Genomic DNA, 26,233 nt, shown 5'->3' with positions numbered 1-26,233 from the left:
TCTTGCATGTCAGTAATATGACACCATGTGTAGCATGGCTTGGATTTTAGAGTCATAACTCAAATGTTATGCAAATATATGGAACCATACAGTTACTGCGGCTGCTACTACTACTACTACTATTACTACTACTACTAACTATTAAACACTACTCTCCCTCTCCATTGTCTCTCTTTTGGACTGATTTATATATTCTGTTATATATTATACTAATGTAGTATTTATTAGACTATTCTATTATGTTTGCTATTCTATTATTTGGCTGTACTATACTATATATTATGTAATACTATATTACAACATTCCATACTAGTTTATGTTAATATGTTATACTGGGTCATAATAGAAAAAAATAGATTACAAAACGACTACACATACACAGAATTCACAAAAATGATTATCTCTCACAGCAAAGTATTAGGAAAGTTATTTCACTTAGGTAAACTTTTGTGGACGATATGAACACACAAATCAATGGATGTGTGGCATAGAAAGAAATCTCTGTGTAAGTGTCAACTGAATCCATGCATTTCCATCCTATTCTTTTCATGCATTATTGCAATAACACATACAGGTGTAGATATCATAGTACACATCTGTCTTGATTTCTTTATGTTGTAAGACCTTGTGCTGTGTGGCAGGGGACTACAGGTTATTACAGGCCATGGCCTTTATTCATTCTGTGTTTTCTCCATCTGCAGCTCTCCCAGCTCCGTGGGAGAGACAGGAAGTTCACCTTGCTCCATGCCCTTGTGGAGCAGATCATGTTGCATGAACCGTGCTTCGCCACTTTTACCCAGGAGTTGGCAGAATTTGAAACTGTCCCGGGAGGTATTTGCTAATCAAGATTTGATCAAAGCTGAAAAAAAAACTGTGTGGTTCTTTTCAGTTGTGGTCTGTTGAGTGAAACGTGTATTTTCTGTGTGTGTCACTGTTTTTTTTCTCTCTCTCTCTTTTGGATAGCTTCCATCAAAGGCCTGACTGCAGAAGTAGATGGTGAGTAGATCGCATTTTACTACTGTGCCCAAAGACTGTTGTTCTCAAATTTGCTGAGATCACTGTAAAACTGACCCTCCTTTTTTGTGCCAACGTAAGTTACTTATGAGGAAGTGTGATAGTAACATTTACTAGATCTTCCTGCAATTGTAGTTTCAGTATACATCATTGAAACACAATCATCTCATTGTCTAGGGAATATATGGGCTCAATCCAATATGTTACGTATATGATGACTTTCAAACAGTTGCCACAAGCACAAATACAGCACTTCACGGGACCACACAGGAGACAGCATCTGATTTAAAGCAGCTGTTTGCTTCAGTGGTCAAATATGATAGATGATAACCAAGGTGTGTGTGTGTGTGTGTGTGTGTGTGTGTGTGTTGCTTCAGTCCTGAAGAATGAACTGCAGAAAGTCATTCAGTATAGAAAGACTTTCAAGAAGAGAAATGCTGGAGTTCATAACCTAAACTTCTCCAGAGACCTGAAGGTGAAGTAGTAAATCTTGTGTTTATTATGTATTGACACATTCATTTAAAGGTACAAATACGCTAAATTCATGGTTTCTCACATTAATGAACTCTTTACTATCTGCTTTGTTTCTACCAGCTAGTGGTTTTTCTCTTCTTTAATTGGTACATTTCTGCCTTTTATGGAGCATTACAGCCACGAGGGATGTAAACAAATACCAATATATTATTTGGATATACACAGATAATGTGCCCTGTACAGATACAAGCAGCATCCACATTTTTGCAATAATATTAATATAGCTGTTATTTTTAACCATACTGAAGTCTGTCCCTTTGGTGACTGGACAGAAAGAAATGTGGAGGAGCTGAAGTTAGGGTTGTCTATAAAGTACATCCAAAATAGAACAGCTTTTTTTCAATATTTAAAAAATTCAGAGACACTTCCTCCTGTTATTAACACAACCAACAGTTTGCCTGTTTCCCAATGCAACTGTGATTGATGGAATTGCATGAATTTGAAGGAAGTCATACAACTGTTTTTGTGTACACTTGGTTAGTCTCTGAGGCAGAGGCATACAGAGTATTTTTTCCCCTGAAACTACTCTATTCATTAGTTGCCATCTACATCCCACTATGTATTTGTATTATTCCCGTGAAAATCTGTATCACTCATCAAAACACTGCTCCACAGTTCCACTAGTAATCAAAAACCAAAGTCCACCCCAAAGGGAGTTACCATCTCCCACAGAAAACACTGCTCCTGAACTGCCTGAAAAAAGCTAGATTGTAGTCCAGCCTTTAACTCACTATGTAACACGCATCTTAATGCTTGTTTAGTGGCTAGTCAGGCATGCCCTCAAAAACACTGAGAAACACATTGAGCAACCCCTAAATAAAATTATAAACCTGAAAATGAGCATAATATAGTGACCACCATGTAACTTTTTGGGAAAAGTCTTATTCACATTTCTACCTAGTTAGATGAGAAGATCGACACCACTTATTTCTGTATGCTATGTGGCTGGAGCAAGGAGTCAAAAGGCTTAGTTTAGCATAAAGACTGGGCACAGTAGGAAACAGCAAGCCAACAGAACCTTTAAAACTCACATATATATCACATTGTATCTCGTACATTAAAACTATACACACATAGAATGTAAAAACGACAAATTAGTAGTTTTATGAGGAGCCAGGTTAGATGTTTCCCCCTGCTTCCAGTCTTTATGCTAAGCTAAGCTAATTGACTCCTGGGTCTAGATTAATTTTTAACGTAAAGACATGAGAGTATGATCGACCTTTTCACTTTCACTTGGCAGGAAAGCAAATAAGCATATCGCCCTCAGATTGTGATTCACAAATCACGAAGAAGCAGCTCACACATACAAATCATGCAAATCAAATCATAATGGTTTTGATCGCAGGCGGTCCTAATTTATTACTTGGCCACCATTTAAATACATTTCCAGACAACAGATCTTTAGTTTTCTATTTTTCTGACCAAACATTACTTTCTATGCAGTGTGCTAGAGTGCCAGGTTACAAATACATTGCAGAAGATCCCTTGTATTTTAAGATATATTTTCTTACCAATACATATTTATATATAACTAAATGAATGATCAAACTGAGTGAGTTCCCTGTGCTTTTCTCCTAACCACAGATGGTAATTGAGAAATACAAAACGGATCTCTCTGAACTGACGAAGGAATGTGAGGAGATGAAGAAACTTTACTCTGTCGTACTGGTAATCCATGAGTTATTATTTCAATATCTCTTTTGTACAGCCTTGGAGATGGATTGTCCTCTGTCCCAGTAGGCTCTAGATGGCCCTCTTCAATTATTTGTCATCTTATCTCTCCACCCTAAACTGGGAGAGTACATATACTTCAGAGAAAGAAGTCCCCAAGGTTACTTCTTTTTCACTAGGTGCCCTTTAGAATATAATCCATGTGTTATACAGTGTATAGCCGTAGCCTCCACATCGTTTAACAGCAAGCACTGCTGATTTGCAGCTTTGAAAAATGCTAACTTACTCCTTTGGATAATTTGTTCCGGATTAGTGAACAATTGCCGCTGTCTCATGTAGCCAGAAGGTGAGAAAGACAAGTTTATCCTGACCCTTAATGTGTTATGTCACATCAATGAATGGTGTAAAAAATATTAAAAAAAATGAGAAGCTGTAATAGCACCCCTGTTGGGTATCTGATTAAAAAAACATAGCAATGCATTAGCCCACGAGGACACATACAAAGTTGTTTGATAGGCTTTTTTGGAAAAGTTGTTCATACTGTAATCTCTTTTTTTGTTAATTTAGTGATCTCTTATTTTAATCATATTATTCACGTTAAAAAGCATTCCTTCACGCTTGCAATATTTATTGTCTCTCTTGATGTTGACAGGACTCTCTGAGACCAAAAATGATGATGTTCTTTAATTTGTTACTCTGAGAACTGTACTTGCCTTTAAGCATTTGTCTCAACATCAGATCTCTCATGAAGAAAATTCCTCTGTCACACAGATCATCAGATTTAGTGGGGGTACTAGTCCATGTGCATTCTTTTATCACATTGTCTATATAGGAGGACATTTTCTTTGCTCACTAACCTGGCTAGATTAGGTTTATAGAGCTCAAGCCTACTTTTGACATCTTAACAGGTGCTATGTCTTTTTTATTTAGAGTGCACACCAAAAACAATCAGTACAAAAGTAGTGCCCATTTTCTCATCTTTCACATATCTTTATGGACAATCCATCATCATAGAGAGTCTACTTAACCTTCCTGCTGTGTTTGAGCACTGAGATATTATAGCATGAGCTGTGAGCTTTAGGCCTGGTAAGGAATTGTGTTATATTGGGCCCACAATTAGATTCCTGTGCACCACAATCTTTTTCCAAACCTGACACATGAGTAAGCAAAGGGTGGGGGGATTTTCACAACCAACATTGTCTCAAACATTCAGCATCCTTCTCTAACTCTGTTTATCTACATCTCTTCCTTTGTGACTGTGTGTAGATTTAATAAGAGAAATCAACAAGGGGTAACATAATGGATTTTACATGTGGTGTCTATGCTTTCACAAGGTTATAGTAATAAGTCTTTATTAAATTGGTTTTCTTGCAGAGAAGAATATGAAGCTACAGCCATTATAGCTTAGCATATAGACTGGAAACATGGGGAAACAGCTAGCCTGGGTCTCCCCAGGAAAATAATTCCCCCAACAAAGATAGAGTTTGGCACATAATAGCCATAAATCCATAACTTGTACTTTTTACACTTTAATATTGTATATATTAAACAAACAAGATGTAATATGTTAATTAATGAGCTTTGGAAGTGCAGACAGTCTAACTGTTTCCAAGCACTTGTTAAGCTAAGATATAAGAAATAGTCCTGTGAAACATCCTTACAAGATCTTTAAAATGTCTGTGTTATTCCTTATTTGGGACAGGAGTTGTTTTCACTCATCAGTTATCATTCCTGCATGTTTAAATCAAAGTTGAACCAGTGGAATCTTGACATATTAGATGTATATTTCAGATGTTTTTTCTTACCTCCAATAATTATAATTAAATTTAAAATGCACTTTTTTAATTGTAGCATCCCTATCAGTCCATTCTGTGTCTTCTTCAGTGCCACCAAGGCTCACTCTTCCAATTTTAGTCCAGTGGCATTTGAAGATGGACACAATCCTTAGTCCCTAGCCCCACCTGCGCCCCTCCCCTTCTTCCCTGATTTCACTGCATGGGGACCTTGTTCTAATACTGTGTGTGTGAAACCTCCTGCATATTCAATAAACCCCTTCAGGGGAGTTGGAGAAAATGATTGAGACTGACTGTGCCGTGGTGTTGTGCAAGGGAGCATCAGGTTGGGGAAAAGGCGTCATATTTAGTCACATCTTGTCATGGGGGAGGAGAATTCATAATGATGCCCTTGAATAACCAACATGCAAATTTATTAAACATAGAAGAAGCTCATGAAATTTTTGGAGGGTTGATTTTAGAGAGGTATTTTTTAGTAATTGTTATTCTGGAGGCATGATTTTAAAAAGTAGAAGGAGACATTTTTGTCACGTGCTTTGCTATAATATCTAATTAATCATAATTTGAAATATTTTCCAAACAATCTGACATGTTGCATGTCTTGTCATAGCATCAACACAAAAAGCTGACAGCTATGTCACATTACCAGTTTCTCTTCATATAATACATATCTTTAAGACACCGTGTGAGTAAGACATGACAAATTAAAATCAATTCCACCTCAGTGACTGCAGATAAGGTGCTTTTAATCTTGCTTCTTCAAGCAAGCAGCTCAAACCTGCATTTTAAAGATGATACAAGTTGCTTCTTTTGGGTGTAATGAACATTTCAGCATCCGGTCTTGTAACTTTATTGTATCTATAAAGTTATCAGTGGATATTTTTCACATTTTCTTTGGTAAAACTTTTATTTTAACCCTCTCTATTTAGCATTTATTAGCAGGATACTTTTAAGTGTTTCTTAACGTGCACACATAATGTGTGTTTGTCAGTTATGCCTTTATGAATAAATGACAACAGTTATAACTTTACAGATTTAGACAAATATAAGATGAATAAATCCCTGTTTTATTCAGTAGTAATGTCATTATAATTAAAAAATAACACCATATGCTATTGACATTGGTGCATTCAATTCACTAGTTATGAAATTCTGAGGCCAGTGTGGAGATGAAGAAGCCCCGAATTTTGTTTTTAATTTTGTAGCTTAGCATTTACCACCACGGAATGGTAACATGCAACCAGCAGTCAGTCTCATTATCCTTCTTATCTTCACTCGTTAAAGTGGAAACACATTGATTCATAGAATAGACACTTCCTTTTTTCTGCTAAAGCCAGCACAGAAAAGATCAGCTAAGAGGCTATGCAGAGGAATATGTAATTTAAACTGAGTAAAATAAAAAAAATATTTTGCCTCAATTGATATGTAATAATGGAAATTTCTGGCAGATTGTGCAAAATATTGGGGAAACATATGCAAATAGACTAATTTGCTTTTGCACATCTGATGCCAGAGTGTAATATATTATAGAGAGAGCAGGTGTTAATAATCAGCTCCCTCTCGCTATCAGGGACTTTTTGAGCACAGGCATCTTACACCTGTGTAAACCTTTCAGAAATGTCAGAAGTCGCTTATACAAACATACTCACTATCAGCAATTACATTATGAGCTTTTGGAAGTGCTATGGGACTTTTCACTGACAATACCGTGCCAGTGTAATTATTTATAGACTGGTTCAGTGATTAATTATTATTAATGAATCACTATATACACTCCTAGTGATAAATTAAAGTGACTTTTTTGTATATTGTAGGATACTAATTGCATATGCCTTTTTAAGGAGGAAATTAAGGTAAATGTAAGTAAGTAATTGTTCCATATGTCCATCTTTTAATAAAGTGATTCTTTGTTGCATATGCCAACTTTTATAGAAAATGGTCATAAATTTAGACAGTTGGTGGAAAAGGATTTGCTGTTTGAAAAAGCTCCTAAGAAATCAAAGCAGGAACAACTGGGTGGATTAATCCCACCTTAAAGGTAAAATGTGTAAGATATGGCCAGAATGTGTGTTTTAAATATTTAAAACATTTACTAATATTATCAACACAATGTGAAGAAGGAACAGTTCTGATATTATGTGGAAGACATGTATGTCATGTGTTGCAGAGACATCAGCTGAAGTTAGCATGCTAACGAGCTAGCCCCAGCCTGTCCTATGTTGTAATACCACTTGCACCTTGAGAGACTATAGTCCAGTGTATATATATATATAGGTCTCCCTTCGTAGTTTCAGCTAGGAGGTGTGCACAAGCAGCGAGTTCACAAGCTTTCTTAGCTTTTTTGCCCCAATAAATAAACAAAATAACCTTACAAAATGTCTACAGACAAAATATTCTTACACCTATTTTTCTTATCGAACAGAAAGCAATTGTCTATGCTAGCTTTCATCGACGCTCGAAAGGCATGAATTTCCGAAGAATATGGTTCATGCATTCAGTTTCTGTGCCCTGTTTCTCCTGCTTCTCAGAAAGCCTGAATAACTGTGGCTAACTGTGGCAAATTGGGTGATGTTAAATAAGTGATTTTCCAGGCTCTCTTTCTATTAATCTGAGTTTAAATGTGTCCATGCAGAGATATGTGGCTTTGATTAGGCACCTTAACACTTGCCTTTGACCAATTAAATTATTTTCTAAACCTTAATCTGTCTAAACCAAGCCATGAATATTTAATCATAAGGCAATAATTTGACATTTTGGGAATTGCGCATTCTTGCTGAGAGTTACAATGGAAGATTTATACTACTGTCACAGATGTATGATAAATATGAAACTACAGCCATCAGCCGGCTAGCTTCGCTTAGCATAAAGACTGGTTTTGTCCAAAGGTAACAAAATCTGTCTACCAGCACCCTAAAGGCCCATTTATATTCCTGCGTAGGGTCTATGTGCGTACCAACGCCGTAGGCTACGCACGTAGCCATGCATTTATACTTGTACGTAGGTGTGTCCGTCATTCTGCAATTACACCCCCAAATGGCGCTACAGCGTCCACTGTGTTGACTTTTGCCGGCTGAGCAGGCTAACTTCCGGTTTAGCGCTCTGCTAATGTAAATGGGGGTAAAATTGTAAACGTGCGGCTGGTGTAGCCTTTTCAAATGTTACCGACCGAATGGATCACATTCTGATAGTGAAAGGAGTCATTTCACTCGGGTTGCGACAGTCAAATATATTGATTCACTTTGTTACAGCTGCCGTTTTGGCCGCTAGTAAATGTTACCTCCAAGCGCGGGGTACTTCCGGTCGGCTTGGAGGCATTGCGAGGCTACCCAGCCGAGGTTGCCAACATATTCTTTAATCTGTACAAGTGTAAAGACAACAATTCACCATTTTATTGGGGGTCATGTGCTGGACATTTTCTGCTGGTTGCCACGCATCTGCTCCTGGCCAAGCAAACCAGCTTCAGGCGCCAGCTACATATTTGCCGTACAGATGTGAGAGTGGTCTTCTCATGTAACGCTCAGCAAGAAAGGCATATATCCCAAAATGTCGAACGGTTCCTTTAAACACTGTAATGAATCTTGCTATGTTAGAAGGCAAAGGAAATCTAGCACCTAATTGCATTTTTAAATCTGTTAAACATGATAATGAGTGAAGAAAATGAGGAGACAGTGACAGCAGCATAGCTTGAGCCATTACTTTAACCTGCACAGTCCACAGCATGCAATGAGCCAATTAGTATACTTTGACCCTTTCTGACAAAGTTTGAATTAGTGAATTAGTAATATTTTTTTGCCAGTGACCCTTATTCACCTAGGTGTAAGTATCAATTCAACAGTGCATGTCTACCTCATTGTATAAGTGCACTCAAGGAACCGATTGCATGCTAAGGCAGGATATGAGGTAATTATATCAACAGACCATTGTTAAGAAGAATTTGCATGACCCAGGCACCAGGTCATTAATGAAAGTGAATGCAGTTGTTAATTTTAAAATACTTTTTACAAGCTCAAAGGTCTCAGAAAGCGTAATTACTGTCAGACTAAAGTTTTTATTTCCAAGCAACTAATCCTGTTCTTCTCTTGTCAAGGTTAAATTTGGAGAACCGGCGGATCAAGACTCTCAGGAGCTCTTTGGGGTGATCTGTCAGTTTGTCCACGACTTCAAGAGGGCCTATGCTGAAATGATATGAGTTATACTTTTTGAGGAGACTGCAGTGATGCCTATTAAACAAACATCTGATAAAGATTAAGATACCAAAAATACAGGATGTAACTTTCAATGCAGTATATGATAATTAAAGATAGAACAAAATGTTTGTATTTTTTTTCCTGTGTTTATTTTATAATTTTCTTTCTTCATTAATGTTTTCATTGTATAGATATACAGTATGAAGTGTATAGTGATGCTAATGCTGGATGACAGGATGGCATGATCTATGTTGCATTATTTCATGTAAGAGGTTGGTTTGATTTGGGTTGACTTCATGTTTACTGACATTTGTTTTCGTGACTAGAATCAGAAAATTGGTAATGAAGGATCTGAAACCCCTTGGTTTGAATAAACTCTGGGATGCTGAAGTGTGCTGCTAATACCCACAGCTTTGTGCTGGCAGATGAACAGAATAGACAACACTTCAGAGGCCAGCTGAGGCTGGTGTTGGATGTCTGATGATTTTGAACATGCAACCATGTTGTGGTCAGGGGCCTTTCCCAATGCTCCAGGAGGAGCTCCAAGGGCGCCTCTGATTAAGGACCACATCTGCACTGTGCAATGACGTGATGAGAAACACAAAATTCCCTTTCAGAAGGCAGGAAGGTATTCTTAGCACTGGCTAGAACTAATTTATGTGTTGTACAGATTTTGTGTGTCTGACATTTAATCAGGTGACAGCAAAAAAACAGTTTGTAGTTGTAACTGTGAACCATGGTGGTATAATGAACCAGACACTGAGCAGGAAAAGCATTTTCTTGCAAAAGGAGAAATTAATTAAAACTTTGCATCTACATAAAGTGGTGATTCATTATCAGGAAACATGCAAAAAACATTCCTTTATCTTATTGTTATTTTTTTACATTTTCAGTCTGTCAAAATTGTAGCTGGATGGATCATTAAGGCTTTTTTTTGCCTTTGTACTGTTTTTGAAATTAAAAAGATATAAGTGACCGAACTTCAAGCTCTAAAAGTCACTTCAAAATATACAGGTGTACATTTTCTGTCTTACTTTGGAATTGGTTTTACTTTTAAAGAGACACTGATAAATATAAGAGTTATGCATTTTTTGCCTCCTTATTAAACAACACAATCTGTACTGCTATGCTTCAATTTTAAAATACTTTGTCATTGTGAGGGTCAGACCTCAGTTTGTTTAGGCTCTGTTGTATGCTGCTAAGACATTTCATTTTACTTTCTCCCAATTTACAAATTTGTCTGAATGTCAGGATATTTTCATTCTATTTTGTGTGAACTTTTCTAACACATTATATACTGACATGTCTTTCCTCAACTCTGTAGCTCTTGGTCTGAGAATTAAGGTGTATTTACAACATCAGTCGTGTGAATTCCTAGTCTTTGAGCAAGGCACTTATCATTTAATTGCTTCAGTGGAGAATGTTCATTAGCCAGCTCAACAGTTGGGAATGGGAACCTGCTTCATTATTATAATTCCTACAATGAGAACAAAATTAAGCAATGTTTGCAGCAGAAAAACAAGCTTTATATTAGTAGTATCTGGTGGAATTCCTTATACAGCTGGTCTGAAATACCACACCTATTGGTGATTTCTGTGTGGGAAAGCTCACTTGTTTATATCTTCATGCTATATTTGCATGCCAACTTCTCCAAAATGCCTTCTGGTTTCATATAGTGGACATACATAATCATCAGTGATATCACATGCATTTTTCTTTTTCTTTTTTCATTCCACATTTACAATTAGCTGATGATATATGTATTTCACAGCAGCCATAGGCCTTTTCCACTGCAGACATTTTGACATGTCATAGTAGAAAAAACAGGTGTTACTACTAACACTAACAACAGCTCTGTTGTATTCATGTGTCCCTATAGGCCATGACAGTGACATTGAGCCAGCATGAACAAAAGCAGGATCCTGGACTCTGAATATGCCATTAATTTTATTATTTACAGCTGTGCTTTTCCAACTGTGACATGTAAAAATGTTTTCAGTAAAAACAGCCTATTGTTGGAGAGTTTACCTCTTTAATTTTTGTCATTGGCGAGCAACATTGTATAAATCAATTTTAAAAGAAGGCCCAGGCACATACTGTATGCAAATTTGTATGTCGGACTGCATGCATTTCTATTTTGGGCAAGTTTGTTCTGAGTGTACTACCTGCTTAATTGGCAGCTGAGGGAATAAAACAAATTCACATTTGACTAAAAGTACACACATCTCAACAGCTCCAATGCACCTGCCTATTACTTTAAAGCTGCTCTAATGAAAATTTTAACAATGGGTCCAATGTCTATTGTAATGTGGAGCATTTAGCAACTAAAAAGTCAGATATTTTTCTCAGGAGTTATAGTGGCAACTAGATAGAGCTAAATGAATATTGGACTTACATTCATCAGATTGCTAAGAAACCCGACTCCAAATGAATACTAATGTCGCTGTGTGTCTGCTGGTTATTTAAATAAGCAACTGTTTGCTATCATGTTCCCCACATGCACTTTAAATGGTGATAATATATGTCATTGTTGTGTTTACAACTTGTTGAGCAGTCCCCAAGAGGCCAAGAAATCAAGACAAATATACTAAAATTCTTGATTCAAAATCTCTCCTCAGACAAAATGTTCACTGTGAAGGATAGCAGCTGCCTCTGCCAGTGATTGACAGCACGTATCTCTGATTGCTTCTGGCTTATTGCCTACTTTACTGCTTTGAAAAGTGCCACATACACTACTTTGGATTTATGTTTAATTAGTGTAAAAATATATAGAATGACTTTTTTAAAATGAGACTGTGCCTTTTTGATTACCAAAGCAGCTCATTATGTGCGACAGGGATGTCTGACATGATTAGCGTGTTATATGCAGAGTACATACCTTCCTTTTGACCACTAATTAAATTCCTGAGTGACTTGTTCTTTTTATTAAGACCCAGTGATGGGTCTGAATTTTTTTCTTTTCTTTTTATTTGTCCCTTTCAGATGATCAAACGATCCGAGTCCCCAACACTGCATTTGTTTAAAAGGAAATCATTACTGGAGGGAGCAGGTAAAATATTCATGTTATTTGTTTGCTATCTGATAAGCAGTTTTAGTATTTTTTTAGGTAGGTAGATTGCTGTTCACGCACAGCAACCCATGCAAGGATTTTAGCTTTAACCGGTTTTCTAATCATTAAATTACTGAACTTCACACAGCTTGACACTGTGACACATCAGTGCTTGAAATACTACTATGTGTTTTCAATGGTGAAGTAGCTCTCAGCACAAGGACCCCAAGGAGCACAGCCGTCACTACCACTAAGGAAAACAAGGTCGTATCCAAGGAATTTTTATAACTGCCAGTTGATTTTTCCAGTACATTTTTCATACCAAAGACACAGACTGAAAGACAAAGACTGTTGTGATATTACCTAAAAGGAGAGATTTTGCACAGCATTTACACCCTAACATAATTGTTCAATCAAAATAAGTTACAGCGAATAAGATAAAAAGTCTTGACCTTGAGTAGCTTGACCTTGGAGGTCTATGCTGCTGCTACCATAAGTTTTTTTCACTGCATCTCCAGCAAAAATGAGCAACCATTTAAATTCCCCCAAAACAATTTAGGAATCATCCCAGTGAAAAAGTGAATGAGAGATTATAACATCTATAATCATGGGCTTCTAACTTGGTAAATTCTGTACTGCACAGATACTATAGAACTGGAGAACGTTTGCCATATAAGACACATCATGACAGATTTGTACAATGGTGGAAGAAGTATTCAGATATTTTAAAAGTAGCTGTACCACTTTTTAGTAATTGGACTTGGATTTTGGATTTGACTTGATAGAATAGTTATTCATTCTGGGAAATAAGCTTATTGGCTTTCTTGTCAGCTGATCAAAAAGATCAATACCATTGTTGTGTCTGTACACTAAATATGAAATATGAATCTACATTGTTCAATTTACAAATATGCAGATAGTGCATACTAATATATGTATTTTTAAATAACCTTTACTTTGTCATTGTATGGATAATTAAATGTATGAAAACAAATACTTCAGAGGGTTCAATTATATGCAGCACCAAGCACAATCGTAACATAAATTACTACAGTATTTAAAAGTGAATTGATTCTGGAGAAATCCCACACCATAGCGCGAACAACGACACAGCAAGTAATGTAACTAACATTAGCTACAGCTAACATCACAACAACAGCATGTCTTGGTGAACTAGAAAGTAAGCTGAATTATATCAGCAAGTCAATTAACAATACCTGACACACAAATCATGGCTGTAATGGCTGGAATAGTGTGGAGTGGCAGTGTGGGCCACTTTGTTTGTTGCCTATTTACAGGGCATGGGCTGACTTTTTTTCAGTGCGCACACAGAAAGTACAGCTGGCGGACAGTGAGGAGATATTCACTGAATTTGACAAAAAGACTTGTATTGGATTAGAATCGCTTACTCCAAATAGTGAAGAAGGGATAATAAATTATGAAATCATTCGGCTGCTGTACCAATCAATTCCCATCTATTTATACCATTTTTTTACCACTTTTTTTAATTTTGCACACCTTAATTGCTGGTGTATGGTATAGATAAGGTAGATAAGGCATAGGTTCATAAGTTCATGTATTTCCACCATCCCCTGCTGTCCATATGTTCAATCTGACAAGCTGCAAATATATTCGTAAAGAGATCACAGAGAGGTGACCCACTAGATGCCCAAGTAGGAATGCATTTTGAAAAAACAGCTCACAACTGTTGCTGTACATAATACTGCTAAAATATTGGTGAGAAATAAGGATTATCACCAAATAAACTTTTCTGGTGCTCTGTCTTGACCATGATGACTATGTTGATTTATGACAATAGGCACAGAACTCTGTACTATCTATACTATGTGGTGAGTCTAATTTATTAAGGTTCAGTATTTTAAGATTTTATGTCTTGTATCTTGTTAACCTCTAAAACATTCCCAGCCAACTATTCAAAAATCAATATGTTAGTGATCTTGGATTTTTATATTGGATTCTTATATTGAGTTTTGTCCCAACAGCAAGCCTACATGCGACCACCAGAATGTGAAACAGAACTGATTTAGTACTAAAAAATTTTTGGACAAAACAGATGATTTTCGAACTCAGACTAGACCATTGAAGCCTCATATTATATTATTCTGAACTTGTGTAGTTGTGTTATTAAGGGATCACGTCACTCTGTATGGACATGATGAATGATGATGACACAGAGCAACAACCCTTTCATCCTGCGCATGGCATTTCAATGTCTTTCATGTTATCTATAATATATGATTGTTGAGAACATTGACATCATGGAGCCTCCTCCAAAGCTGCCAGTGTTGAAAAGACATCTTATCTAAAGTCACTTTTTAAAAGGAGACAGCATCAAACTCTGGCAGATTGTTTTGAATTGTAAGATCCTCCACATCTAATAACACAAGTCAGCCATTTCAGTTCAGTCAATTTTTAATTTTTTTTTATTTCATTGCAGGTCCATCAGCCTCCACCTCTACCTCCATCATTGGTTTCATCCAAGAAGCTGACAGTGCTGGTAAGTTTAGGCTACATCAACAATAACGTAACAGTTATTCACCTCTAGGAACACCCAGTGTATGAACATGTCAACTTACTTACTTATTTTCCGTGTTAATCTCCCTCATAGGTCTACCTGTGCCTACTGAAGTGGAGAGCAGTACCATCGTGCTTACTACCACACCAGGCTCTCCAGTTTCTACTCCTCCAGTGTATACAGTAGTTTTAGTCTCTTAATCTCTTGTCTGGCTGTTAATAAAGATTCAAGCTTTGGTCATAATCACTTTATCAATCTTTTTATTCAGAACTAAGTTCATCAGTGTCTACTGTGGATTGCACTGCCAATAAGCTCAGTAGCACTGGTGGTATCATATGTTTCCTGTTTGACATCAAACATAGTAGATATAATAATATAGAGTATAGTGTAGTTATTGTTTTTCATCAGAATCAGCTTTATTGTCAAACAGGTTTTGTGTTTTTGTGCCAAGCAAACGTGGCAGGTTTAAGAATATAAGAAAGATTTAGCTGTACTGACATTGCTAAGCTCCCGGTGAAAGATACACAGATGTTAAAGAAACTTACTGAAAGCAGCGAGCTAGCAGTCGGCTAAATGCAGTAAATGTAACGTTATCATGTAATGAGCAAGGATTAGTTCAACCTGCAGCTGATAAAATATTACTGTAACGTTGCAGTGGGAGGTTACCTGAGTTTCCAGCTCTGTCTGTTCTCCCTGCCTGTCTAAAGCCGCTGTCACTCTGCCGGGAACATTGAAGTAACAGAGCCTGAACATGTCTGGAGAAAAGCGACAGCCTGCATGCTGGTGTTTCTGTGTTTACTGTGGGATTTCTGTATGAAAGTGGTTGTGTTTCGCTCATTAGTTCAAGTGAGCACGCGTACGTGCACACGCCTGGTAGCAATCTTAGAACCCGCTAGTGGCCGCTGAAAACTCCATAATGCCCCTTTAAAGTGGCTCCCTTCAGACCCTTTCCCCTTCTTTTGCATGTGCACATTGCTGAATATATCTTGCTTTATTGTTGAATGCGGACATTTTGTATAATATTTATAGTGCATAAATGTATTTTATTTGATCTCAGCATATAAACCAGCGGACATCTGGACTGTCCTCAAGGGCAAGATGGCTTTGCAGGATTTGAATAACTGCATTTGCAGCTGCCATTTTGTTTGAATCTAAACTACCCTCTTGAACTCAAGTCTACCTTTAAAGCACTCTAGTAGGTTGTCGTGGAGCTCTGAAGCAACAAATTCAAGATGATCAGTGTGCTGTTACTAATGTGTAATGGCAAGCAGACAGGATGCAGTTTTCCAGCTTGGTTTATGGCATTTTTGCTCCCTTTATTGCACTGATCAGAAACATGATGTGTTGTGCATGTCTTTGGTATGTTACGTCCCTGCTGCTTTTAGGTTTTCTTTGTTGTTGTTATTGCTTGTATGTATGCAGTATTCATTGTAGCTTCTAACTTTGGTGGATGTTAATAGATCAATCAATCAACTCTTTTACCAGAACTGAACAGCAACACTTTGTCACTCAATATTCAATGTCCAAAGAAAAGACAACAGGTACCGTTCCAATATCACTATTGTCTTCAAAGTCACTTTTATTTATCTATACATTTGTCATTACTATGATTCCATTGTAACAATGATGTCACTTCTTTATTGCATGGATTTTGCTACCTTACAGTATATGTCACAGAGATTAATAAAACATTATGCAATATTCTTCACTGGTCTTTATTGTTTTGCGTTGTTTTGCCATGTGTAGTGCGCATGCGCCAACGGGAATGCAACCTCTTACAGTTGCTCCCTCGTTCGTCATCCAAAGAATTTCCCCTCGGGGATCAATAAAGTATTCTGATTCTGATTCAGATTTTTTTACACAGAGTAATTCCAAGTGCACAACATGAAACAAAACTCCAGTAATGCAATGCAAAAACATATTTACTTGTATAGGACAGCTGGGCCTACAGATAAAAATACCAGTGCTAGTCAACACAGGCAGGCCTGTCCTCTGCACTTGGCCACAATGTCCTTTCTTACACCTGGGAAATTATCTTTTTGCATGTCTGATCCATCCCAGGAAATCTTCTGCATGTCCAGACATTATTGTGTCCAAGAGAGACATCTGATCATGTGGCTGGTGGTCTTACATTTTTCACCCAAATGAGGAAAATAACAAATCCTCTATGGGGTTGAGGAATGGAGAGTAAGGTAGAAGGAAATTTGACACCATCCTGGGATGGGCTGTAAACCACCCTGTGCCTGGAAGAGAAACCATGCAATTATAAAACGTTATGGACGCCCCCTGAGTGAAGACATTTGAAAAAGTATTTTCCCAGTATTGAGAAAAGTGTATTTCCAATGGTGAAAAATGAAAAGGCAGTCCTGTTCAAATAAAAGTTAGAAAACATTGTTTTTTTGTGTAAAATCCAAGGAAGTCTTTCTTGGCACATATCAAGCCATCGCCTCTCAGCTCTGAAAAGTCTATTGCCATGGAAACATATTGACATGCACAACATTAGGCACTAAACCATTTGTCAGAGCCAGGTGATGACACAAATCTCACAAAATGGCAGCTATTCAGGTTGGAGTTGTGATATCCTCAGATTGTCTTTCATTTACAGATAGACTGATGCCAAACAACACAGTGTCTGACAAAGTCGGGTTTGTGCTGTTGCTTTCAAGGGATCTAAAAGCCTCAAATCCAAACAACAAATATTAGATTAGTAATTAGATTATTAATGGATATATTATATATACAACAGACAGATTGTGTGACAACCTTCTTTTGTATTTTTAAAATAATGTTGAACTGTGCAAATTTTAATCTGCTGTGATATTTTCCATTATGTTGGCAGCAACTCCAAATATATAAAAATGGCACTGCTTTTACTGACCACCTGAAATCTGTTGATGACAAGCTGTATACTTGACTGCATCCTCTCAACATGTTCCTGTTTTTAAACGTTAATATGTGAAACAATTTTCAGCACACTGTGTATTGGCACGGGCTGATTTGTGTCAGGGTTCAGATCCACTTTGGTTGTTTACTGTTTAGAATCCTACCATTTTATCACTTTCAACAGTGAAACCGAATGATCTGTTGTTGTTCAGCCACAAAGATCAAAAGGCTGCATTTCTAAGCATGGATTTAATGAGAAAGCAAATGATTCCCCAACAACAAATGTGCTTTTCAGGATTCAGGCTTATTTTAGTTTAATAGCAGAAAGCACACTTTATTCTATCTATCTATCTATCTATCTATCTATCTATCTATCTATCTATCTATCTATCTATCTATCTATCTATCTATCTATCTATCTATCTAGTAGATTTTTTAAAAGCTGCAGTGGGCTAAAAGCTGAGGGTGCCAGATCATGTAGCACTTTGTAAGTCAGAGGAAGGTTGTTAAAATTGATCTGCTGTTTTATGGGGAGCCTGTACTGACACAAGGACAGAGGTGATGTGCTCACATCTCTAATCTCTTGTCAATATTCTCACAGGACACTTTAGGTGACTTGTTGATTTAATGTTGCATAAGGTGACAGACACATTTATCTTACAATGGTTGATGCTGAGTGATAAATGCATCAAATCCAAGATCCCATTACCTGTAATGTTAGAGTGAAACACTGACATATTAGATTTTTATTGCTTTCCAGATCACCAGGGGAAATTATAGGTGAGATTAATGAAATTGAAAGTGAAGGTCTTTTTAACTAGGTGGAAAAGTTTTTGCCACCCAGGTTACAGTGAGACAAGCTGTAGCTACCGCTGAACTTTTGCTGCAGTTGGAAGACAGCACTGAATTCGGGGATGCTGTTACCAAGACAACCATATGAAGACTAAAGGTCCCATCACTGACTTCTGTGGAAGTCAAACCTGGAAGATTTTAGCCCACCTGTGCAATGAGATTATGATGAGTCACTGCATTTCAGTGAAACCTATACAGCCAGAGGACAGGGAGTTCTGGCAGTTCTAGAAAAAGTGAAACTCTTGCTCTAAGGGATTTTCAGTTCTATACACTCTTTGAAAACTGGGGGGAAAATCATCAGAAATTTGTTTGGAGATAATTATTTTATGGATGTGTTAGATCCCAGAAAAGGAGTTAGAATTGTATATTCAGTGTGTCTTTTCAGTATCATTAACACACACAGCCAATTAATGAATGTAGGCTACAGTCTATTTAAGTTAGAAGCTACTTGGAATTAGAGAGAATATAGAGAATTATTGAAATATAAGCTTTTAGCAAATTACGCAGGGGCAGTTAATCATAACTTCTACCACATGTGCGTGCGTAAAGTGGATGGCTGGGCGCGCACACACGCAGCACATCACTGCGGGGAACAGCTGTTGCCAGACGCGTTATTCGGAAGTGGGGGTGAGGGCTATGGACGATTTATCCACCGATTCGCCTCTCAGATCGGAACAGTCTTCTCTAAAACACTCAACACTGTCTACTTTTGTCTCATCCACCTGCTTTAAATAAAGTCTGAAAATGAGACGCATAGACAACAGTCGGTGATTTCTGTGTTTGCAAAAGAAGGTTTAGACTTAATACGGATTCTTTTTTTTCTTGATGTCTCACTTGGATATTGCACATATCTGGATCCAATAAGAGAATTTCTCAGCGTCAGACGCGTCTGCGGCGGGGGAGACCAGCGGAGGGACTCGGAAACTTGTGTGGTGCAGGAGACGGTCTCTCTTTTCCAATCGGCGCTGCCACAGCTGTCATAGAGAGAGAGAGCCATGGTGAACTCCCTCTTACTGATGCTCAGCTGGACTGTGATCGCTGAGGTGGCGAGAGCTCAGAATGACACGGAACCTATCGTCCTGGAGGGAAAATGCCTCGTGGTCTGCGACTCTAACCCGACCACGGACTGGAAGGCTTCGTCCTCTCCTCTCGGCATCTCAGTGCGCGCCGCAAACTCCAAGGTGGCTTTCTCTGCAGTCCGGAGCAACAACCATGAGCCGTCGGAGATGAGCAACAAAACGAGAATTATCTACTTCGACCAGGTTAAGACGATTTTTGTAATAATAATGTCAAAAAGTGGTTAAATACGCTTTTAATGGCACTTTCTTCACACATCTTCTCAAGCCAAAATCTGACACTTGGTCTTTTCTAGTCAGTTTTAGTCATTTGTTTTTGTGATAAACCATCCTCCTTTGGCTTAGTTTTGACTTGTCATGCAAAACATAGAAGTGTCATTACAGTTAAGTGTAGCTGCACCCCGGAGTTTAGTTGGAGGCTAGTTGCAGTTGGCAAGTGGATTCTGTACAAGTGCACATATCACACGCAGGCAGGTTTGAAAGTGCTGGATTATGTTTGCGAGCGGGCATCCTGCAGAGCCTGCACAAGCATTCGTCAGTTTGCCTCAAGCTACACGCGCACGCTCGGGCTTGTACACGCGCGCACACTCTAACCTTCGTAGTACACCCAAACAAATCAAGCAAGCACAAATAACAAAAATTTGATTAGTCATACAGCGGTGGGCAGTGTAAGGTTTTTGCAACAATACCACTCCAACAGGATCCTCTGGCCTCTCATTCCAATTACATAACGTGATATTTTGCCGTCATAACACGCCGCAAGTGATCTGATTGGTGTGGATCACGTGCATGCTGTTGCTATGAAAGCAACATTTGTCAAAGGTCCTGGCTGAGCCTGCAGTAGTGTCTCTAACAGGTGGGATTCAAGTGTCTGTCAAGACTCTGCAGGTACTGAGAGGAGCTTCTGCTGCCTCCATCTACCATGATCCAAAGAAGGTCATTTTCTGTATTAATGTATATACCATATGTTTAATATGACTGTAGGGCACTTAAAACCTTTTAGTGACACTCCTGAGACAGCATTAGGTGATATTCAGGGTAATTTTTAACAAGTTAAGATAAGAAAAAAATATTTATTCACTCACCCAAACACTCTGATATGTATTAGGTTATTCTGCATGTGTCACTTAAAGAAGTAATATGAAGAAGGCTTCTGATTCTTTTCAGGCACATAAAGTGAGGAAGAAATATTCTGTCTTTGCCCCTAAGTGGAATTTGTCTGTCTTTTTGTCTGTTTGTCTAAAAGCTACTAATGAGATTAAATTGTCATCAAGCAACATTTTGATTTCTTGTGGAGTTGGAAAGTGAAATGCTGGGTTTAGGTCCATTGAGAAGAAAGGTTGAATTATTATTTGTTGAAGTGTGTCGCACTCAGTTTGGGTCTGAGCAGGGGCGAGACTGGTAGCTGCAACAGTGAGTCCTGTACATATTTAATCCTAAACCCCATTGAAATCAAAGCCTTTGTTGAAGTGCTGGCTATGTAAACACCTTTGTCACAATGTGTCTTTTTTCTTCATCTCTCATAGGTTCTTGTGAACATAGGAAACTACTTCACATTTGAATCAGTATTTTTGTCCCCAAGAAAAGGAATCTACAGTTTTAACTTCCATGTCATTAAAGTGTACCAGAGCCAAACCATACAGGTATCACTTTTGTTTCCTTCTCTGAGTTGTGCTATTGATTCAGTTGTAAAGCAGTTTTAGTATTGGATTGGGACAAATTGTCTTATTTAGGGACTGTGTGAAAATTATTGGTGTGGGGAGGGGGGCTGAACTTTATGCTTACATAAGAACAACCCTCCAGTGCCCTGTCCAGGGTGTACCCCGCCTTTCGCCCAATGTCAGCTGGGATTGGCTCCAGCCACCCCGCGAACCTGTATGCAGGATAAGCGGTTGACGATGGATGGATGGATGGATGGATGGATGGAACCCTCCACAGCATTATTAATATTTTGGACCATCCGCTTAGAAAAAAAAATGCAGAACTCCCCCCAATATCTGAAAGTAATATAAAGATATTGATACAACTATAATTAATAACTAAATGACAAAGCATAAAGGCTTATTATAACTTCTTTTACTGTAATTTGGGTATCTTTTTCTGTTTCATTCACTGCTTCTATTTGGCGAATTTTATTTAATTTTAATATGAACTGATTTAATTTTGTTTGAAATGACTTTATTTGCACAAATAACAAGACACACACAAAAACACATGATGCAATAAAGGAGTAAAGATACAAAGGTAAAGGTAAAAGATGATCTCAACATAGTCCTACAAAAAGTAGTTTGGCTCACTAAATAAGCTCCGCCTTTAAAGTTTGTAAAAGCATATTGTTGCATCATTGTTTTGAAAGTGCTATATAAATAAAGTATATTATTATTATTATTATTATTATTATTATTATTATAGTAATATAACATAAATCTGGGTCGAGAAACAATTCAAATAGCTTCCCCTGATCTTCCAACGATGTCAGACTTCACTCCGTTCAGTAAAAAGAAGAGAAATAATTTATGTACAGTCCCTTGATATAAAGGTGTAAAGTTATTGATGAAAAAATGGCTGTTGGATTTTCTTGACCACTTTCCCTCTGTTTGCATAAAACATGAATGAGAATAAATGCTTCATTGTAAGAAGTAGACTGAACCTGAAACACCTTCCTTTTTTACCTGATGTAAAGTGTGCCAAAACTTAAAAAATTCTATTCCCTTAGTGTTTCTAATTGTTATTTCTGTTGTCCAGGTGAACTTGATGTTGAATGGAAAACCAGTCATCTCTGCCTTTGCGGGTGACAAAGATGTAACTCGTGAGGCAGCCACCAATGGAGTTCTGCTCTATCTAGAAAAAGAGGACAAGGTCTACCTAAAGCTGGAGAAGGGAAATCTAGTTGGTGGATGGCAATACTCAACATTTTCTGGCTTTCTTGTGTTCCCTCTGTAAAAAAAAACCTCCGAAAAAAACGAAAAGAAGATTGTAAGCTCACTGACTTCTTCATAATGTGTTGTCACTGTATAATCAAAACATTGCTGCTGTGTCTGTTGGATCCTGCCAAACGGTTGAAAGATGATAGATGGAAATGGATCAAAACAGAGAGAGGAAATAAGGCTTTGGAAATCGTTCACATTCTCTGGAAGTGCTGAGTTCCTGTCCAGATGAAAGAGACTTGAAATGTTCCCTATCGCTACTGTATGTTCCTTTCACTCAAGCAGCCTCAGAGAGGAACGCTAAAACATCCCAAAAGTACTTTTCAAACTTTGACTAGTCGGAATATATTTAGCATACTGATTTTTTTTCATGGCAATTGTTGCATTCAAGTACATCTGCCTTTTGGAAACTCTATATGCTTGTGTTACTTGTGTGATTTGTCATCACCCAAGTATTCACATCGCTATGGATTGGGGGATGTCTTCTATGGAGCTAATTGTTCCAATCAAAGAGCTGGTCAAATGAGAGGGATAATAGTGATGCAGGTCACTGATTACCAAAAAATGTTTGTGGAAATTGCTTGATGGACCAAATTTATTTGAATTTGATTATTAAAAAAAGGGGATCCAGGGGCCCCCTGACATGTTGGTCAAAATGACTACAAAGAGACACAAAATGACCACAGAGACACACAGAATTACCACAAAGAGATGGCAAATGACCACAAAGTCAATAAAAGACTATTGAGACACAAATGACCACCAGAGACATCAAATAACTACAAAGAAACACAAAACCTGACCACAAAGAGATGCAAAACATTCACAAATGACTAATACTTGTAGTCTTCTCTTTCAGTCTAAAGGTCTTGCTCATAAGGGATGGGTCTCCAGTGGCTCATTGTGTCCCTCCATAATCAGAGGTCAGATTTTATCATAGTTTTGACCACTTAGGCTCATTGCTGATACTGATATTTTACTTTTGATGAATTATAGTGGTCAATTTACCTTACCTCTCAACCCTGTCCCCTAGAAATTCCTTTCAAATACCACCAATTTGTTTTGCCAAATACATTTTGAGGGAAACGTAAAGCTTGCCTAGATTAGTGGCAGTGTTATTTTCAAACACTTTTCGTACTGGACTGTGACCCTAGAGACTGACATTAGCATTAGTCCTGTGTATGGTTAAGTTTAGGCAACAGAAAACCTCTTTGGTTAAAACAGCCGTAATCAATAATTTTATATTAACAATTGATCACATGACTACTTGTATGTGAAAAGTGTTGCTTGTAGTGATGAACCCATGGAGAATTATCACCCAACACAGTTTCCTTCAGATCTATACAGTGTTTGGTTCTTTCAGTTCATTGCTTCTGTGAACTTTTGGGTTTTGGTTCACTCTCACCGCTCTCATTAGCGCTGTTTTCAGCTACAACAGGCAGCTCTTTTCAGCAAAAAGGCTTAGATAAACTCGCTGAACGCTACCTTCCAAGCCACCCAAGGGCAGAAAGAGAGTGTTAGTGACTAGTTGGTGAACACAGTCGAACAGTTAGTAGGGGAGAGCCGGGACGAATGAAACACTTTTCAGATATACGTCATTTTAAAATATAACATTACAGACAGAAATCATTTGTTGTTGTCAACAACTCACATGTGTTTCGTATCAATACCAGGTGTTATCTTGTTAAAATGTGGAACGACTTCAGTATAATTTCACTTTGAAGGAAAGGTGCGCATCGTTTCATTCGTCCCTACTTTGCGGGACGGACTAAACACAGGGGTGGAACGGAAGAAACACAACGATATCCATTTAAAGAGTTTATGTTATTCTTCCCCGCGACCATGTACGCAGGATAAGCGGTTGACGATGGATGGATGGATGGATGGATGTTATTCTTGTTTTTATTTAGAAAGCTTGACACTGCCCTTCTTAATACGTAATTGCAAACTCATAATGTTCTTTTTCTTAATAAAAAAATAGTATAAATATAACTTAGCTAGCTAACTAGAAAATCTAATAGCTAATGCACATTTGGATTAGATATTGGCTGCCTGTTTTCCTGGTCTGCTGTGAAGACCCTGTTATTTGACTGTGAGCATCCTGGTGGTCCAGCCTGCAGCCTAGTGGACTCTGCTCCCCCTCCCGCTGTATCTAAATAAGGTAGAATGGCTGCGTGACTCTTGACGTTTAAACTTCACTAGCTTCTAAACTGTAAAACTTTGACATTTAAAACTTCAGGATGTGTTAAAGTACTAACTAATCTTTCATATGATCATGACCATAGCACATGGTATACATAAACACAACTCATCATTCAAAAAAATTATCGCTTGAGTGAATTTACTTTCCGTGATTGAAAACAGCTTCTTTTGTATAACTCCATGAAAGTGTGACGTATCCACCTGATTTTTCCCGGTTCTGTTAAGTACTGTGGACTGTATGTGCTGAGATAGTTTGGCATATCAGACTTGTCTGGGCTCCGAGAAAATCGCTGTGCTTCATTCGTCACACGTTTCAATCGTCCCGGCTCTCCCCTAGTGGAGTAGTTAGTAGTGGAGGCCAAAACAGATCTAAAAGGAGACTTAACAGAAAACTAAATATTGGAGTTTCATTCATCAGTTGGACACAAACACAACTCAGTGCTAATGTTGCTTTGTATTTGCTGGTAAATGAGCAACACAGTAAGCCAAATCAACTTAAAAGGTGATAATATGCCAGTTCTTACAGCTTGTTTCAGCTGCTCCCAAGTGGCCAAAAAAATCTGTTTTTGCAGGTTTAAGGTCAGGGAAATACTATGGTTTTGATGATGATGATTTACATGATTTTCCCCTGACCTTAAGTGTTGCGAGTACCTAATCATTACCATAAAACGTGTTAATAATGCTTTAATTGCTACAGTACAAGCGGATATTGTAGGGAAATAAATAAAATACATTGCCATTGAACATTTTGTGCCTTTTCCGACATGTTAATTAAAAACATTTTCTCATTATGTTAAATTAAAAAATAAAATAGCAGGCATTACGTTTCTCCCAAAATGTATTTGCTGTTGAAAATTAGTAGCATATAAATGTAATTTCTACCTGTGTATTTATAATAGACTTTGCACAAGCCAACTTGTGGTTTATGGGCCTTAATAAAGTTTAATGGGCATCTGAGAACCATAATTGGTTAACATGCTGATAATAGACAGATTCCTGTCACAGTTGGTGAGCATAAATAGCTTCTACTGGGCAGCCTGGGATAACTGATGAATTAATAAACTCCTTAATTGTTGCTCTTGAGCTCAATGTGCGCTTGCAGTTGATGGCTCTCCTCTTCCTGTCTGCAGCAGAATTACAGTCTGCCTTACTGCAGTGTGTGCTGCTGGTGCACTGTGCTGCTGCATTGTTAAAATCAACCTAATAGCTTGCTGAGGCTTTTCTGGAGAGCTTATTTAAATCATTATTTCACCCTGAAATAATAATCTGCACACTCATCAGGTTGAACCTCTTCAAAGTGTTTCGAGCGTTCACTCTCACCGATCAAATTTCTGTTGCTACCTGTTCTTTGCTGACATATTTTTGTCAGTGATTGATAAGTTGCCCTTGGCATCACTAGTTTGATGGAAGTGATTTTTTAGCTTTCTGGTGTGAATAAAGAGGCAAAGTTAAGAATGAAAACAGCATGCAGCTCAAAAAACCTACTGAAGGTTTACAGCTACAGTTGCA

General features: G+C 37.8%; 2 protein-coding genes across 2 annotated transcripts in view; both read left to right on the top strand.

Annotated features, from left to right (window-relative positions):
- Window positions 1–9,589, top strand: part of LOC119905134 (formin-like protein 13) — a 34,607-nt gene extending 25,018 nt beyond the window's left edge. Inside the window, exons 13-17 of the mRNA XM_038721877.1 lie at window positions 702–831; window positions 964–996; window positions 1,392–1,489; window positions 3,133–3,216; window positions 9,100–9,589. Coding sequence (XP_038577805.1) covers window positions 702–831; window positions 964–996; window positions 1,392–1,489; window positions 3,133–3,216; window positions 9,100–9,201 — 447 coding nt within the window. The 3' untranslated portion in view covers window positions 9,202–9,589. The remainder of the gene's footprint in view (window positions 1–701; window positions 832–963; window positions 997–1,391; window positions 1,490–3,132; window positions 3,217–9,099) is intronic.
- A 9,586-nt stretch (window positions 9,590–19,175) lies between these two features.
- cbln4 (cerebellin 4 precursor) lies at window positions 19,176–22,937 on the top strand. Its single transcript, XM_038721895.1, has 3 exons — window positions 19,176–19,781; window positions 21,122–21,238; window positions 22,341–22,937. Exons 1-3 carry the CDS (start codon window positions 19,515–19,517, stop codon window positions 22,536–22,538), a joined length of 582 nt encoding a protein of 193 aa, XP_038577823.1. The 5' UTR covers window positions 19,176–19,514; the 3' UTR covers window positions 22,539–22,937.
- Window positions 22,938–26,233: the final 3,296 nt, after the last annotated feature.

The sequence above is a fragment of the Micropterus salmoides genome, unplaced genomic scaffold (assembly GCF_014851395.1).
Source record: "Micropterus salmoides isolate LMB-PRFRI ecotype aquatic unplaced genomic scaffold, ASM1485139v1 Ms_hic_scaffold_16, whole genome shotgun sequence".
NCBI classification, from domain to species: domain Eukaryota; kingdom Metazoa; phylum Chordata; class Actinopteri; order Centrarchiformes; family Centrarchidae; genus Micropterus; species Micropterus salmoides.
The sequence above is the reverse complement of the archived record's forward strand: the minus strand, read 5'-3'. Positions and strand labels throughout refer to the sequence as shown.

Bases quoted from the DNA above. Each gene is read 5' to 3' on its own strand.
- cbln4 (XM_038721895.1), top strand. From the start codon at position 19,515: ATGGTGAACTCCCTCTTACTGATGCTCAGCTGGACTGTGATCGCTGAG. The intron at 19,782-21,121 runs GTTAAGACGATT...CATCTCTCATAG, and splicing joins GAATTATCTACTTCGACCAG to GTTCTTGTGAACATAGGAAA. The intron at 21,239-22,340 runs GTATCACTTTTG...TCTGTTGTCCAG, and splicing joins ACCAGAGCCAAACCATACAG to GTGAACTTGATGTTGAATGG.